General features: G+C 40.7%; 1 protein-coding gene across 1 annotated transcript; it reads left to right on the top strand.

Annotated features, from left to right (window-relative positions):
* Nucleotides 1–2305: 2305 nt before the first annotated feature.
* LOC127572209 (glyoxylate reductase/hydroxypyruvate reductase-like) lies at nt 2306–15015 on the top strand. The gene is made up of 9 exons (XM_052019143.1): nt 2306–2457; nt 6337–6467; nt 6882–6954; nt 8387–8503; nt 8604–8692; nt 9897–10001; nt 11045–11180; nt 13075–13205; nt 14399–15015. Exons 1-9 carry the CDS (start codon nt 2372–2374, stop codon nt 14518–14520), a joined length of 990 nt encoding a protein of 329 aa, XP_051875103.1. The 5' UTR covers nt 2306–2371; the 3' UTR covers nt 14521–15015.
* Nucleotides 15016–18082: the final 3067 nt, after the last annotated feature.

Raw genomic sequence — 18082 nt, 5'->3', positions numbered from 1 at the left:
GGATACTTCAATAGTAAATTATTCTTCCCATTTTATTCCTCCATTTACCGGAGCTAAGGATGTTCACATTGACAACCTCCACTCCTGATCCTCCCACATCATCCACACTAAACACGTGTAACCAGGTGACATCACAAAAGGAACCAAAACCAATCACAGAGCAGTCAATCTAAGCCCGAATATCTAGTCCATTATTTGATCACTTGACGGGCTGTACAGGTGTGAATGTAGTTTGTACATTCTGTCTTGTTTCTGATCTCATGTACTCAGACTACAGGCAGAGCACCCTCCTTTTACACCTCCTAACAGAGAATACAGAGTAAGAGTCTCTCAACATGCAACCATCAAATACATGCAGCTGAGGTATAGACCAGCTGTTGCCGGTGTTAAATAGTTGCATCAAAGGTTGAGCCTCATGATAACTACTGAAGAAACTTTCACCTTTCATCGGCAAAGTCAGGGTCTGCTGACAATCCCATTCTTTACAATCACTGAAGCATGTTGCTTCATCCTTTTTTCAATAATGGTTTTAGTCCAAGTTGATGAGCTCCAGGAATTAAGTACCTCACAATTAACATGATTTTTTATTTATATGGACTAAATTCACCCACACAATCAGCCTCCACTTCAGCTCCTCCCACTTTAATGCCTCTTCTCACGTGTAACTAATTTCCTTTAATGTTTTCTTTTAATTCTACTCTTGGCTCCTTAACATTTCTGGGAAGTCTTGTTTTTTCCGTGTTGCCCTGCGAATTATTTTCTCTTTCGTGCCTATCCAATTCCCTTTAGAAGCTTGACAGTGAATTCCAAATCAAAACTAATTTCTGCGTAAACTTTATCCTCACATCCCCCTTGTTTCTTTTGCCCAAATTTTAAATCTCTATTTCCTGGTCCTTAAACTATAAAAATTTAAAATGCTGGATATACTCAGCATGTCAGGCATCATCTGTCTGAAATGTTAACTTTGTTTCTCACTGAAAATCGCCAGCATTTTCAGTTCTTGTTTTAGATTTCCAACGTCTGCAGATTTTTGCTTTTGCATCAGTGACAACAGCTTTTGTCCATTTACCCTACCAATTATTACCCTGTCTCCTTTTTGTTAGGCAGTACCTCAGGATCAAGGATGACTCGTTTCCACTCCCGTTTTGTGGCTGATGAGGTCAATGTGGGAAATGCAGTCTCTTCCACAGATGGGGCAGGACATGCCTGTGGGACAGGCAGGTGGGTAGATTGTGAGGAAGGGCACTCCTTTGCCATCTTTGTAGGGCTTTGTAGGGTTCCTGATGAATGGCCTCAAGGTTCTCAATATTGTCCCAATTCTCCACTTTGAGCGGTGATGGGCCAGATTCTCCACAAGTCAGTGGGAATGTTGCATTTTTTCGAGGAGGCTCTGAACACACATCCTTGAATCTTTTCCTCTGTACTCCTGGTAATATCTTCCCTTGACAGAGCTCAGAACAGAATGTCTGCTTCCAGTGTCGGCATGTGAATGATGTGGTCTGTCCAGCAGAGCCAACTGACTGTAACCAAGCCATTGGTTCACATTTCTTCCAATAAATTTGGAGCAGTTTGTGACGGCATCATTGTTGGCTTCACTTATTGTGCCTTGAGGCACCTGCTACAAGTAGCCCAGGTTTCAGAAGCATATAAGAGGTCAGTCAGTGATCACTGCTGGCTGGTAGATCATTGGTTTGTGCCAGATCTGAGGTCTTGATCTTCATAAACCTTTTCCATTTCTGTAGGCATTAACTAAAGTCTGCAAGCATTATAATGAAGTAATTCAGCAAATTTTGTGTGCAAGCGACGCTTAGTCAACCTGACATATGTGTCTCACACCTCACTATTCCATTGCAGGTTTTCCTTTACATCTGTGGTAATGCAACTCCCTCTCCCACCAGTAAATAAAAGTAAGAAAAAACTTGCAGGTGCTGGCAGGGTTCTGATGAAGGGTCTCAGATCTGAAACGTTAGTTGTTTCTCTTGCCGTAGCTGCTGCCTGACCTGCTGAGCTTTTCTTGCATTTTCTGTTTTTATTTCCTCTCCCAGCAGGTGGCAGCAGCGGGCGGGCCTCTCTGCCTCTTCACGCTGCGGCGCCTCCCCCAAACCGCCAGGGGGTGGCCTTGAGCCACACCCGTTGCTTCGGCCACGCTGTAGTGGCTCTGTAAACCGCCAGGGGGTGGCCTTGAGCTAGACTCACTGCTTCAGCCACGCTGCGGCGCTTCCGTAAACCGCCAGGGGGTGGCCTTGAGCTAGACTCACTGCTTCAGCCACGCTGCGGCGCTTCCGTAAACCGCCAGGGGGTGGCCTTGAGCCGGACTCACTGCTTCAGCTGTTCTCCAAAGTTGGACGTGGATGGAGAGGCGTTGGCGGAGATGAAGGCCACGCAGAAGTTCATGAAGGTGTTTGTGACCCGTCGGATCCCGCAGGACGGGTTGAGGACATTGACCGAGTCCGGAATGTGAGTTCATAATGATGGCTGAGGCGTGCACCAGGGTCCGGTTGTGGTTCTGCGGAAGGACAAAGTTTAATTAAAGCGGCAATTGTACGTGAATGGGGAGACTGGCGATGACCTCGGCACAGGAGTAATGTGCTGCATTAGTGTGAGCAGACCTTGTCTGAATGCATTGCACGGCATTTACTGAGAGTAGGTTTGTACAGGATTGAGAGTGGGCCCTGTTGGAGATTAATGCGCGGTCTATGCTGAAAGAGGCCCCCGTACGGAAATGTTCCATAGCCTCCACTATACATCGACTCTGCACCATCTGTGCTAAAAGTGTACATGATTAATACTTTGCATATTCTGAAAGTGGGGTTTATAGAATTGATGTATTGCATATATCGAGAGTTATTGGTATTGGTTTACTATTGTCACTTGTACCGAGGTACAGTGAAAAGCTTGTATTACAAACCGATCGTACAGGTCAATTCATTACACAGTGCAGTTACATTGAGTTAGTACAAAGTGCATTGATGTAGTACAGGTAAAAACAGTAACAGCACAGAGTAAAGTGTCACAGCTACAGAGAAAGTGCAGTGCAATAAGATGCAAGATCACAACAAGGTAGATCGTGAGTCTTGTTTGCACATTAATGAGAGTGTAGACTTTCCAGGAATACTGAGTAAAGTTGTCAAATGATACAGCAGGATACAGGTCGGTCAGAAATTTGGGTGGAGAAAAGGCAGATGGAACTTAATCCAGACAATTGTGAGGTATAGCATTTTGGGAGGTCCCATAAAGTAAATGGCAGGACCTTTAGTTGCACTGATGTGTAGAGGGATCTTGAGGTTCAAGTCCATAACTCCCTGAAAGTAGCAAGACAAGTGGATAGGGTGGTAAAGGTGATATACAGCATGCTTGCCTTCATTGGTCAGGGCATTGAGTAGTGTATAAAACCTTGGTTAGGCCACATTTGGAGTATTGTGTGCAGTTCTGGTTGCCACATTATAGGAAGAGTGTGGAGGGTTTGCTGAGGGTTCAGAAGAGGTTCACCAGGATGTTGCCTGGGGTAAGTGTACTAGTTACAAGGAGAGGTTGGACAGACTTGGATTGTTTTTGCTGGAGTGTCGGAGGCTGAGGGGCAACAATAGAAGTTTATAAAATTATAGATAGGGGAGGCATATATAGGGTAGATGGTCAGTGTCTTTTCCCCAGGGTGGAAATGTCAAATACTAGTGGGTATAGCTTTAAGGTGAGAGGGGGAAAGTTTAAAGAAGACTTGTGAGGCAAATTTTTTTACACAGAGTGGTAGGTGCCTAGAACGTGTTGCCAGGGGAGGTGGTAGAAGCAGATACCATAGCACAGTTTAAGAGGCATTAAGATAGACACATGAACAGGCAGGGGATAGAGGAATATGGATCATGTGCAGGCAGATGGGATTAGTTTAGATTGGTGCAGATGTGGTGGGCTGAAGGGCCTGTTCCTGTGCTATGTTCTAGTATAATGCATTTACTGCAGAGTAGGGCTTGTATATGAACAATGAACTGGGGTCTAGCTCCTGTTGAGGAACAGGAATTGAGAGATGTGTGTAACGTGGTTGAGGGTGGATTCTAGTGTCATATCTGTTTGCATTGGATAGGAATTTCCAAGTTATCGTTCAATGAAAATTGTTTCTGAGGTTGCACTGAATATTTTGTTTTTATTTCAGATTTACAGGATTCCCATTCTTCGACTTTTCAATTACCAGTCTTAATCCAAATTATATTTGAAACAACATCTTGGAATAAAGATAAAGGGATTTGAGAGTCTTTATCAGTTCAGTTTCTCCTTGATTCACTGCCGTGATTAGCGAAGGTTAATGTTGCTGTCCTTCTCAATGCACTTTCTCCTTTGCAGTTTCTTGAAAATCATTCGCTGCATTTATTCATAAAAGCTTGGTGTGGGCTGAAGCATGTTTATGGTTCTTTCAATCTTTTGTTTTTTCTTTGATCTTTATTCCAAGATATTTCAAATATGAGTTGGGTTAAGATTTTAAGTGAATTGAAAAATCAAAATAAAATGGGAATGCTTAAATAACAAAAAAATGCTAGAGATTCACAGGAGGTCAGGCAGCATCTGTGGTGTCAGAGTCTTGGATGGAGAATAGAAGCAGGCCTTCTGGCCCACACACATACCATCAATCACTTATTTACATTAACCCTACATCAATCCCATTATATTCTCCCTACATTCCCATCAACTCCCCGAAGATTTTACCATTCACTTACATGCTAGAAGCAATTTACTGTGATCAATTGATACACCAATCTATAGGTCCTTGGCATGTGGGAGGAAACCAGAGCACTTGGTGAAACAGAGTTGGTGTTTCAGGTTAATGAACATTCATGAAAGAAGCGATGAAGGTAGATCATTATGTTTTCCTTTCTACAGATGCAGCCTAACTTGCTAGGTATATGCAGCAGTTTCTGCTTTTATTTAAGATTATAACAAGATAAAAATATTTTTCATTCTTAAATCGCTGGTTTAATGACTATGCTGCAAACTTTGTGCATGTTTGTTCCTAATGATGTTTACATTAAAGTTTAGCTGTTCCAATTGTATAATTAACTTGGTTGAATTTTGTAGTTTTATAGTAGACCATTCAGCCCATCTAGTCAGTGCTAGCCCTCTGAAAGAGCTGTCACCTTGCTCCCTATTTTTCTGCTCTGGTAACTTTCTTTTTCACACTTATCAAGTTTCTGCTTTCAGTGCTGGTTTGGGATTCAATGTCCTAACAACCCTTTGTATCTAAAAACAATCTTCTAATCATCTGCCTTTGTTTTATTGGGGCTGGTTTTGCTTTTGTGTCCAATAATCTTTTGACTCATTGAAACAGCTCTATAAAAAAAATTAGGAGCTTGTTAAATTAAATGATCTTAATCTCTTTTTAATAATAAAGAGAACATAGTGAGGTGTTTGGAAGACCTCTAACAAAAGCTCTAACAAGAGTTGTGTTCTATTATCGCATCAGTCCAAGGTAGATGACAGGTCAAACTGTGCTAGCTAATGGTTGACTATTAGCCCTGTGAAGCTCAGGACATATTGGACTTTGGTGTATGTGTTGTCCAGTGCAAAAGAGAAGACAGACTAAAGGTCAGGTGTTGCTGTGCTCACTGACCGGCTGAGGAAAGAGTCCAGATGCACTTTGCATCTTACCACCAACTTTATGTCAGGGATGGCTGGCATGGGCATGGTGACCCATTCCTCTGAATGAAGTTGCTGTTCCTGTTGTTGATAAGGCTAAGTGCTTTATTTAGTTTGCTTTCTATTTGTTAATTGCTTAATGTGTTTTTAATGAAATTGATCATGAAACATTTTTGTTAACTTTTGTATTATTAACTTGAGTCTTGATTTACCAGTGACATTCAAAAACCCTTCACACACAGTGAGCTGACAAAGGTCATCAGGCTGAGACTTCTGGTATGTTGCCTGAAGTCTTCTTGCAGCTCCGAGCCTGTTCTGAGTCGGCAGAAGCCTGTGAGGGGTCAGTTGTATAGCGCTTTGCCTCGAGAAAAGGCAGGCGCGGGCTGTATGATCCAGCTTGATATGTCAATCCCCAATCAACATGCATCCCCTGTGGTTTCCTAATCAGCAACCTGAGGTGTCCTGAAGGGATATCATTTTACTTCTTGTACATAATGTGGCATCACCTTATCTGCTTCCGAGATGCTGGGTGGAAACAAACAGAATTCTCCACTGATGAAGATAGTGTTAGACTGAGTTTTTAACTGCAATTTACTGTGATATTCAATTTGAAGTTCTAATAATTTTGTCAGGAACAGCATTTTAAGTGGGTTTATTTAACTGACGGAGACTGGAGGGATGTGGCATTCTTGACGGCCCACTTCTGTTGTGTTTCAGCTGCAACATTCAGCAGTGGGACTCTGATGAGCCAGTTCCGAAGGAAGAGCTGCTGAAGGGAGTTGCAGGGGTTCATGGCCTCTACTGTATGTTGACGGACAAGATCGACAGTGAGGTTTTGCAAGCGGCAGGTATACCACTACAGTTGTGTCACAGAGCTGAACTCAGTGTTTGTACAGGAAAGCAGCATTTTTATTTTGAGTTTAATTGTCCATGAAAATGCCTGTAATATTCTATCTACATCTTCAGCAGAACAGTAAGGGGATATTTAATCCAATAATTAAATAAATGTCGATCGATCCTGTTTGTTTTTGTTTTCTTACTGCAACATTTGCAGGGCTGCTCTAATACTGGAGGTGGTGGTGGAGGATGAGAGAGAACACCTGTGCAAATCCTCCTGCGCTGTGTGTCTTTCACTGATTTCCAGACTGACGTGCCCAGCAGCTGGGGCAGTCTGCTGTCTGCCAGAGGAAATTGGAGAGGTGGTTGGTGCATGGCTAAACATGTGCTGCACGTCTGAGCTGTTTGTTCTTGCTGTGTTACAGGGCCGTGTTTGAAAGTTATCAGCACGTTATCCGTTGGATTTGACCATCTTTCACTGGGTGAAATTAAAAACCGGTAAAACAACTTTTTATTGTTCAGGGTCAAAATGGGCAAGGCCATGCTGTTGCCCACCCTTAGAATCAGACACGGTGAATCATACCCCTATCCTTCCAGTGGAAGTGACAGGCGGGGGATGGGATGCTCTTTTGTTCTTGTGAAATTGCCACCCTCTTTTCACCCCTTTTCTGTCATTTAATCTCTATTGCTTTCCCTTTCTTTCCCTCTCTAGGTTGTTTCTCTGCATGTTGAATCCTGTTTATTGCTAAGTTTTCCCATTTCTGGTGGAAGGTTATTGACCTAAAATGTTAACTCGCTGACCTGCTGAGAATTTCCAGCAATGCTTCTGTCACAATTATGGCCCATTGATTTTATGATTCGAGCAGCCAGTATGATTTGCTGGTAGTGTTACAGTTTAAACCTGAGAGATTCGCCAGGTTACAGTGGCTCCTAATACCTAATAAGTGAAGTTCCGGTCTTGGAAGCAAAGTAAACCGCAAGCTTCATTATTTACCTCCTGAAACTAATTCTCATGCAGTTTAGATTTACTAGATTGTTGTCAACTTTATCTTTTTGGTTGGAGTAAGAAATGAGGTGTACATGAAGGTGAGAAACAGAGTGGAGTACCCTGATGTTTGGCTCCTTAAACACTCCCAGAACAGATAAAATTCAGTTCTATCAAATAATTAAAGGGCAGTTCTAAATGGGAGTAGATATAATATTAAATTTCTCCCTACTCTCTATATTCTCCAAAGCCAATCTTGGATGAATACTGTTCGTTGAACCTGTCTGGCACTTTTCAATATCTTGCACCAAAATCCTTTCACCTTCCTGAGTGAGACTGCCTTTTTTTAATTGCTAATTGTTTCTAAATTGCCAATTTCATAGGCAATGGAAGAGAGCTGACGACAGTAGATGAGGAAGTTACCGTAATAGTTGTAGAAAAGCAACAACAAGCTACTTAGAACAAAATATTTAGTCTTAGAGTAATGCAGTATGGGAACAACTATGGCCCACTGTGTCCACGTGACACACCGTAATTCCATAATTCAGAATGTCATTCCAAGATTATCCCTTTTGCGCACAAATTCAAAGCCAGGCTTTAGAGGAGCTGGCCACAGATTTGTGATCAGATATCATTCAACTAAAATACAAACTGTATTTTTCAAAATTTCAATTTTTTTTGTAATGTAAAATTGACAGACCTCCCTGGAGAGCTGCTTGTCTCTACATTGGTACATGGTCACTGTCTTCACTTGGTCATTGTTCGTGGCTTATCTGATTCTTTTTAAAGAATATTTGAACTCTGCTTCGACAATGTTTTATGACCGAGTGATGCAGTCCTTATCATTGAATAGTGTTTTCTGTTTTCTTTTCCTAGTTGCCTTAAATGTATGCCCTCTCTCCCACTTGTTATTTGAGCAGTTTTAATGTTGTTCTGTGTTTGAAGGGGAATCCGTGTGGGCTACACTCCTGATGTTCTGACTGACTCCACTGCTGAACTCACTGTGGCTTTGCTCCTAGCGACATCTCGTCGATTAATGGAAGCAGCCGAAGAAGTGAAAAAGTAGGTGGCGATTAGAGGAAATGCAATGTTGTTGAAAAGTCTCGCTGTATTTTTTAGTCGATTACTTTCAGGGGCTCACCAGTTTGTTTGTCTGTTTCAGCGGAGGCTGGACTACCTGGAAGCCCCTTTGGATGTGCGGCTATGGATTGGCTGGGAGCACCGTGGGAATTGTGGGCCTGGGAAGAATAGGTACACCCAGAAAAAGTTTTCGGAGGTCATCGGTTCAGCTGTCTTGCACATTGTGACAAGAAAGTAATAAATAAAATGCAGAATTCTTGAGCTGTTGAGCAAAGCCATTTCATGGCTCAATTAGTTTTTGGTATCTTTGTGTTGCTTAAGTCAAATGAAAGTCCACATGCTTTGTTCTTTGTCTAACTTAACTTTCAGTTGTTAAATAACCAAATAATTTACTAGGTGATGTGCCTGAATGAATACAACTGGTAGAATTTTAGGTTGTAATTGTCATTATTTCAGGTAGTACAGTGGTAGCAAAATTATACTCCTGAAGTGCTGTTGCTTCAGAAATACCAAATTGACTATCCTATCTATGGAGTGAATTCTTGGGCAATGAATGGGACAGTGACAAGAGTGATGAACACTCTGTCCATCTGATGGATTTTAAAGCATAAACTACCCTGGATTAACAAAGAACACCTTTATGAACCATCCCACCTTCTTCCCTCCCCCCCCTGCCAAACAACTGCATTAAGTACCTCAAAAAGTACCAGAAAATGCTGGAAATGTTCAGCAGGCCAGTCAACATCTGCGTAGGAAGGAAGCTAGTTAAAGCTCACAAGATGCTGCCTGTCCTCAGCATTTTCAGGTTTCGACACCTACCTTTCAGCTGTAACTACTGACTGCTTTCAGGAGTAGCTTGCATACAGAACACATGATAAATTCTAACAGTAATCTCTTTAGCTACCTACTTTGTTAAAAAGTTACAGACAGTTCAGAGTGATGTAAAACAAGTTTGTGTTCCAAAGTGATGACCACTTTTTGACACTTGTTTACCCTCTTCCTTTATTTCTGCCAGTTGTGTTGGGTACCTAATTTAGGACTTGAGTAGATCATATAGCCTGACACAGAGGTGCTGGCTATTGGCTGAGATCCCAAACCCTATCTGCCCCCTCACATTACATGACAAATCCCGGGGTCGTTCTTAAACAAGAAGAGGGAATATTCCTAATGTTTTGACTCACATTTATCCTTAAAACTAATAATGCCATTATTTGATTTTCTGACCTTTCTCTGCACAACTTGGCAACTACGGTTGTCTGCATTACAAATACTACACCTTTGATGGTGAGGTGCTGAGGATGCAGCAGTTGCCATAGAAATGCACAATCTTTATTTTATAGTTTTTGTTTTAAGCACTCTGCTGTTTTTATTTTAGGCCTTGCAATTGCGCAGAGACTGATGCCATTTGGAGTGAAGAGATTCCTATACACTGGACGACAGCCAAGGCCAGAAGCTGCTGCCAAGATACACGGTGAATACGGTAAGAAGGCAGTCTAGGAAATTCTAATCAGCCTCATGCCCAGCTTCTTAGTTTTCAGTCATAACATCTCCATGGTTTTAAGCTAATTACTTTCCATATTTGCGTCTGTCAGGGTTTCCCTTTTCTATTTTATCCAAGATCTTCCCACTCACTTATGTTATGGTAGTTGCACACACAGGATTTTCTGTTTCCTTCAGTGTTGGACAGATATATTACCAGAATCACTTTCTCCTTTCTATAATTCTAACATTTGTTAAGACAAAAAATCATTTGCATGGTTAATGAAATTCATGTCTTCCCCATGCCACAAATTCCAAAAGGGGATTTCAAAGTTCTGGTGACCACGGTTACCAGTGAGGGTGCAGTTCATTAATCCAAACAGCCTGAGGCCATCCATCCACAAGCATCTACCAGTTGCTTTGTTATCTGATTGATTACTTGTAATAACTAGATCCACTGATATCTAATATGATATATTGTCTTTATGTAATGGAACAACATTCCTAATAATTAAACATTGCAGCTAAACATTCCATGTTTTCCTAATCACAACCAACTTAATTTACCCTCCTTGTGCAAAGAGAGTAGCCCATGTTGGAGTACCATTTTGTGCCTTTTGGGATGTCTTTATCCAAGTTCTGATGTGGGGAACATGTGACTTTCAAGTGTACCAAACCCTCCTGTAACTTTCTGAGTTTATGGATTCCAGCAATATTTGTAAAAAGCATGTTTACTTTCTCCTTTACACTACTTTGAAGGGCTTCTTTTGGTATGTTCCTCCTGCCATGTCCTTCTTGCTACATTTCCTGATTTGGGTAAAGTTCTCAGAGCTCGTCAAGTTTTGCGGTTGGAGCTGGAATTTCTGTTCTTTATTTCACTACCAGATGATTGTAGGTATGCAGTCAGTGTATTGCATAATGTCACTGCTTGGTTTGATGAATTGAACAAGAAGTTAGTGCAGAAAAAAATGTCCAATTTCATGCAATCCTGTTGAAGGATACTGGATATTGCAGCTTGAATCTGTATGTTCCCATCTTACACAGTGCCTCTGAATGAATTGGCTGAAGAATCAGACTTCATTGTTGTATCGTGTTCCTTCAGTCCTGAAACCAAGGGAATGTGTAACGAGGACCTGTTTTCCAAAATGAAGAAGACAGCAATATTTATTAACACAAGCAGGTAAGTGATATCGTGGCCCAGCTCTGCATTATCATCTCAATTCTTTATCAGAGAAGCTGATTTTAAGGCATCTTTACAGAGCTGCATATATTTAATTTTCATGTATAATTTCCTGTTAAATTAATCTGCAGAAACATTATTTCACTGAGTGAATGGTTCCCTTGGGTTTTTCTCAGCTCACGTCTCAACCTATTACAGGATAATTGAGAAATCGTTTGCATTTGTTAGTCAACAGTTTCCACTATTACCTCTATTGTGTGACCAAAAGGATGGCAGAAAAGCCAAAGAGAGTTTAGTCTTTTTCTTCTGTCAATCCTTTCAAGCCGATTTGAGATGTCCTCCTTTCCATAAAGATGCTGCCCTAGTATGGAGGTTAAGGAAGTGGTATTTGTAACTGATTTACTTCAGTGTAGGGACCACTATGAAGAAGTTTGATACCAAAATTGGCAGTGTGGTTGATAGTGACGTAGAAAGTCCTATGATACCAAAATTGGCAGTGTGGTTGATAGTGACGTAGAAAGTCCTATGATGATACCAAAATTGGCAGTTTGCTTGATAGTCACAAAGAAAGTTCTGTGCTGTAGGAAGATATCATGCACTAGTTATTTGGGTGCAAAGGTAGCAAAGAGAATGCAGTCCTGAGAAGCGAAGTAATGCAGTTAATAATCTAGTATTGTATAATGCATTGCTTAGGCCAAAGTTAAAGTACTGCATATAGAAAGGACTTTGAGAGGACATGGATGGGATTTACATGGATGTTGCCAGGGCTGGGAATTATGGTTATGTGGAATGACTGGCCAGGAATGAATTGTTTTCTTTGTGACAAAGGAGACTGTGAGGAGATTTAACTGAGATGTATAAAATTGAAAGGCTCAGACAGTTTAACATGGAGACCATTTCCCTTACCAGAGGGAATGATAACAAAGGGATAGAGATTTAAATTAATTGCAGGATTAGTTGGGAGTTGGGGTAAACTTCAGCGAATATGGGAGTCTGAGACTGACTGCTAAGAAGGGTGAGGGAGACGGAAACCCTGACAATAATTACTTGAATAGCTGTAATCCACGAGGTTAAGAACCAAGAGTTCACGTAAGACTAACACAAAGAGTTCATTTTGTCCAGCATGGCACAATGGACTGAACACCCTCCTCCTGTGTCATGAATTACTGTGATTCTATGATATTATTTTCTAGTACTCCCTTGCTGCAGTAAGTAACTCATAAATTGAGCCATTGGGACTCGAGTTTTGGCATCCAGTTTACCAAACCCTCACCATAAATATCTTGCCCCTTTAAGTGCCTATGCTTTAGTCTTCTAAAATATCAGAACATGCCTTGGTGGGTATTGATCTCTAGGTTTCTACTTTAGCATTAACATTCCTGTGGTTCCCATATCCTGAATTAGCTGGTCTTGGTGCAGGTGAGAGTGACAAAGCTGTTACTTGAACACCATGCTGAAGATGGGGGAAAATTCATCAAAGGTTCCTGTTCACAACCCCTATCAGCTGCTAGAAAAATCTTCTGCAGGATACAGATGTAGTTAAAACTAGACTCTGCTTTAGTGACCCCTACAGCCTAACAGCAATCACTATCTGACTGGCAATGGCAGAGTGTGAATGCCACTGAAAAGTCAATACTTGAACAGATGGAGAGAACAAAGTGAGTGGTTAAATTTAAATGATGTTTTAGTAGTTGCATCTTACTCACATCAGTGAGTGGCAAAATATTGGATAAAATAGAAAGGGAAACCCTGACAATGGCAAATATGGAAAGTAATTAGTTTACTATTACGACTGAAAACCGTGGAGGCTGGGCAGCCTACATGAAAGTCTGGCCAAGATGAAAGGTTTCCTTAAAACACATCCTCTGTTTCTGATGATTTCTCTGCCCCACAGGGGAGCAGTGGTAAACCAGGATGACCTTTACAAAGCTCTGACCACTGGTCAGATTGCTGCAGCAGGAATGGACGTCACTGATCCAGAGCCGTTGCCCACCGACCATCCTCTATTGACACTGAAAAACTGTGGTAAGTTCTAATTCAATTTATTTGAATTTGCACAGTCACCAACTTAAACATTGCCAAAGCAATCTTAATTAGGAAAACATTGTTTTGTAATTGTGGCCATATTTTCCATGTATATTTTTCTGCCAGTTGCTTTGTTATCTGATTGGTTACTTGTAACTATTGGTCCACATTGCCCCAGTGAATGCAATTATCTTTGCACGTGACACAGAAATGTGTTTGTTAGGCAGTAAGCTGTAAACTGCAGAAAAATCTCAATGGATTGAACAGCTAGGCAGAAAAGTAACAAATGAATTTGTCTGGAGAAGTGTGAGAATTCATTGATGCAGAGTTAATGAGGCAAGGGAACACACAAATAGGCCATTGAGAAGTGCTGAGGTATAGAGGGATGTTGATGTTTTATGTCCACATGCCTGCAGGCAGGTGGATAAGGCATTTAGTAAAGTGTATCATATACTTTACTGATTAAGACAGAGAATATTTCTCTTATTTTCTCGTGACATACCTGGCTATTCAGACCATCAAGTCTATGCTAGTTCTCAGTGCAATCCCATCAGTCCTATTCCACCACTTGTTTTCCCTGTAACCTACCCTCTCTCACCTGCCCATCAACTCCACTCTGATGCTCCTGTTTCTGACCTATACCAGGGTAATTTACAATGGCAAATAAACCTACCAACCTGCAGGTCTTTGGAGCAGAGGAGGCTGAAGGAACGTTTAATTAAAGAGTATAATATAGAGTCCTAGATAGATGGAACATATCGATTTCATCCAGCAGAGAGGTCAATAACATAAAATAATTGGTAGAATGTTTAGAGCACAATTGTGGAGGATTTCTTTTATCCAGAAGGTGTTAGAGGCCTGGAATTCGCAAATGGTTGATAGATGCAGTAACCATCGTAGTGTTTAAGAAGTACTTGGATGACTACATGATGTGCCACAACGTACAAGCATAGCACATTTTATTTTCTATTGTCCTGGATATGATGGGCTCAGTAGCGTCCTTTTTGTATGTTTCAGTAATTCTATAAACAGTGAAACTATTGTAAAGAACCTTCTAATAACCTAAAGATGATACAAATCTCTCACCCTTATAGAGACTGTGTATCAGTTAAATTTTCAGAGCTGTCAAAGTTTGGGAACATATATTTCTTGGTGTGAATTTGAAATCTTATATTGTGATGATTTTCTTTCAGTTATACTGCCTCACATTGGAAGTGCCACTTATGCAACTAGAAACACCATGTCTGTACTGACAGCGAACAACCTCCTGGCTGGTCTAAAGGGAGAACCAATGCCAAGTGAACTCAGACTGTAACTGGAAAGATTTGTTAATTTGCACACAGAGAAAAATGATTCAGTGAATCTCAAAGAATTTAACTGTGTAAATTTAGTTTGAAATTACTTGAACAATTAGATTAAGTCTTGAATTTAAAACATTGAAAACTTGCAGTTGAATTGCAATTATAAGCAAATAAGAGTGGAAAAGGCAGGCTTTGTTCTTGTTTGAATCCAGAAATTGGATCTAGCTTATGATCAAACAAAATGAACATGGCAAGGCTGACGTAATGCATATGCCATTTAGTTCCTTGATCATGATTGATCTGTGACCCAATTCCATATACTTGCATTTTCCTTTCTCACATAATAACAAGAATTTAAATAATTGACCCAGAATCAGTTGCTGTTTGTGGAAGGGCCTTCCAAATTTTTACCATACTTTGCATCCTGGAAGCCCAATTCTAATATTGAGACTTGCCTTGCATGTGACATATTGTTAAAAAAAAATAAATTACATTGCTTTTGGCTCCTACGTAGTTTGTACATGGTGCTGCTAATGCAACATACACTCCCTGGAGTTAAACGGCAGCCTTTTAATGGGGAACTTGTTTATCACAATTGTAGGTTAGGAAAATGCTATTTGTCCAGTCAAGTTGGGTTCTCTCTACCCTAACCTATCTGGACTACAGCCCAATAAAACTTTGGACGGCTATTGTGGCTTTGGAGTCTATTTGCAAGGGAGTGCAGGAAAATTGATTCAGGCCAAGATTCTGGAATCAGCTATGAAAAACAAAGGCTATTCGAACAGAATTGGTGTAGTAGGTAATACTGCTGCCACGCAGCCTGGCTTCATTCTTGACCTCCGATGCTGCTTATGTGGAATTCATTTTCCCTGTGACCGTGTGGGTTTTCCCAACACTAGTTTCTTCCTACTTTCCAAATTTGTGCTGGTTGGTTAATTAATTACCACTGTAAATTACCTCTAGTGTAGTTCCTTAGGGAATTGGGGGAGTTGATGAGAGAAATGAGAATCAAGCTGTGCTGTGAACGTGCTGGTATTTTAACCTGGCCAATCACCTGGTTAGGACAGCCTTACGATGAACCTCAGCTGGTGGATTATTAAATGGAGTTGAGAATTACGGCATCTATTTATAAACCTAATTTTTATTCATCAAAATTTCTGCCTTCATAGATTGATATTTTAAAAATTGTACTCTCTCAGAGATGTGTTTTAAGAATGGTGTTTGGAGAGGAAGAGAAAATTTGGGAGGGAACTGCAAATGCTGAAGCCTGCATCACACTTAGAACAACATGGCCCCATCTCCTTACTGAGGTGGATGCAAAGCATCCCATAACAATGGAAAATAAAAGCAGAAAATGCAGCACGTGGAGAAACAGTTTAGTTCAATGACTATCCACAGTCTTTTGCTTTTCCACAAAAATTAAGAGTTCTCCTCAATGTGGCATGAATCATCATCACTAAAAGCAGATTTTCTGCTACCTTTAGTTCATTTAGTACATTATGCAGGCAAACTTTGTAAACGGTAATGGTTTTCCAAAAGTAATTAGCTGTCGCAATGGAATGGTATTACATAAGAGCAAGTTTTATCATTTTCAATTTTAACTTTCAAAATAACATCAGTACAGTGGAGATTGGGATGTTAAAACTGTAATACATTTTTTTTTAAGTCAACTGGTTGGACATGCAGGGAGTCAAGAACATACAGGTTGTGTGGCATTACTAATGAATTGTGTCAAACTAATCATATGCCACAGTGCTCAATATTTACAAAATTGTCTTAGGAGGTCCCTCGAGCAAGGATGACTTTCTTTCACTCCATTTTCTCTGGGTTCCAAGGTAACTGATGAAACCAATCTGGGATGTGCAGACTCTGCCACAGGTCAGGCAGGTGCTTGATCTGGTGTGTGGAGAGAGAGTTTGGGGAGGTAGTGTGCTCCTTCCATCATTTACAATGAGCTTGTTTATGTCACAATGAACAGACTTGTGGTGCCCAATGCCCTCCTAAATGTTTCTTCTCCATTTTAAGCAGCCACAGGCCAGGGACTTGCACAAGTTGGACTTTCTACGAAGGCTTCTGAGACTATACTTGAATTGTTTCCTCTGACCACTCTGGTGTTCTCACGATTTGGCAGAGCTTGGAGTGTCCATTTGAGGAATCTGGTGCCTGACTGAGTATACTTAGGGCTCCAGAGAAAAACACTGACATTGGTTACCTTATCCTGCCAGTGGATTTGAAGTATGCTGTGGAGACAGTATTAACAGTACTTTCCCAGTGCTTTGAGGTGCCTCATGTAGGGTGGTGTATGAATCACTGCTGTCTGGTATACCATGAGCTTTTTGCCATATTTGCTCTTCACTCTTTTCCACAGATGGCCAAACGCTGTGAAGGCATTGGGGGACTTCAATCAATATATGCCTTCATTCTAATTTTTAAGATACAAGAAGTGGTCCATGTTTTTCAGGATCTTGTTGTGGACCTTTAGATGATGGGGGTGTAGTGTTGTACAGCAGAGTCAGATAGATAGAGAACTTTGTTTTGAGAGTGTCAAGTATTAGGCCCATTCTCCTTGTTTCAGTGAACGAGTCAACGATGATTTGGAGATGGGCCTCCAAGCATGCACATAGTGCAGCTTGATAACTAAACACCTGGTGATTTGGTTCTGGAATGGAGTCAACATTGTTTGAATAGGTTTCCCATTTGTCCTGCAAATTAGCTACATTCCAGTGGCGAGCCTCGTTGGCAAGATGCAACATTGTGGAAAGATAATTTAAGTACTGGGACTTGATACCAGTTGTCACTGAACTCGTGTTTGTTGTGCATCCACTAATTTAAAATAAAAATCACACTGCAGTAGATGCAAGATGAAGATGAATTTCTGTCAAATTTGAGAAGGATGGTCCATGGTCCCTCTCAAATGCCAGAGTCAAAGGGTCTAATGGTTAGAAAAGGCCATGTATAGCAGTGATGTTGCTCCAAGTTGTTAAACAGGGAAGAGAACAGAAATGCAATTTAGAATAACTTTATTCTCCAATGTAGTAGATTGAATAATTCATCCACCCTTGGGGGCTAATTTGATTATGGCCAAGTCATTCTGAACCATCCTTTGTTTAAAACGAGTATGGTTATTTAAAATATTCCATAGCAGATCTTAAATAATATATATAATTAACTTAATCTCCATCAGAATTCTTAAAATGCAGTAAACTGACCTTTTACAGAGAGCAGGTTGTTTGTACTATTGTAAACACGATTCTCCAAAGTATTTTTGGCTGTTTCTCACCATTATTCCTTCAATCTCATTCAGGAAGATTTTTTTGGCATATTATTCACCAGAAGGCTCTTCATTATTCATAATATGATAAACACACCTTTCCCCAAAGCTTCAGACACCAATACAGTGTTTGGCTGAATCTTTGGATCAGCTTCAAAAAGGTGCTCCTACTCAGCCCAAACATCACACCACAATGGGAAGTTGCAATCTCTAAATACTAATATTAACAACATCACTGCAGATGAGTCTTTTGAAAATTTGCACTGTGTTTCCCTTTCAGCGTTTAAGTTAAAAAAAACATTTAA

Source organism: Pristis pectinata, chromosome 7, assembly GCF_009764475.1.
Source record: "Pristis pectinata isolate sPriPec2 chromosome 7, sPriPec2.1.pri, whole genome shotgun sequence".
Classification (NCBI taxonomy): Eukaryota; Metazoa; Chordata; class Chondrichthyes; order Rhinopristiformes; family Pristidae; genus Pristis; species Pristis pectinata.
Note: the sequence above shows the minus strand (reverse complement) of the source record. Positions and strands in the feature narration are given on the sequence as shown.

What these genes read in the sequence shown, in the direction of transcription:
- LOC127572209 (XM_052019143.1), top strand. Translation starts at nt 2,372, where the DNA reads ATGAAGGCCACGCAGAAGTTCATGAAGGTGTTTGTGACCCGTCGGATC. An exon ending in CAAGATACACGGTGAATACG is followed by an intron (nt 10,002 to 11,044) that starts GTAAGAAGGCAG and finishes CATCTTACACAG; the next exon opens with TGCCTCTGAATGAATTGGCT. An exon ending in ATATTTATTAACACAAGCAG is followed by an intron (nt 11,181 to 13,074) that starts GTAAGTGATATC and finishes TCTGCCCCACAG; the next exon opens with GGGAGCAGTGGTAAACCAGG.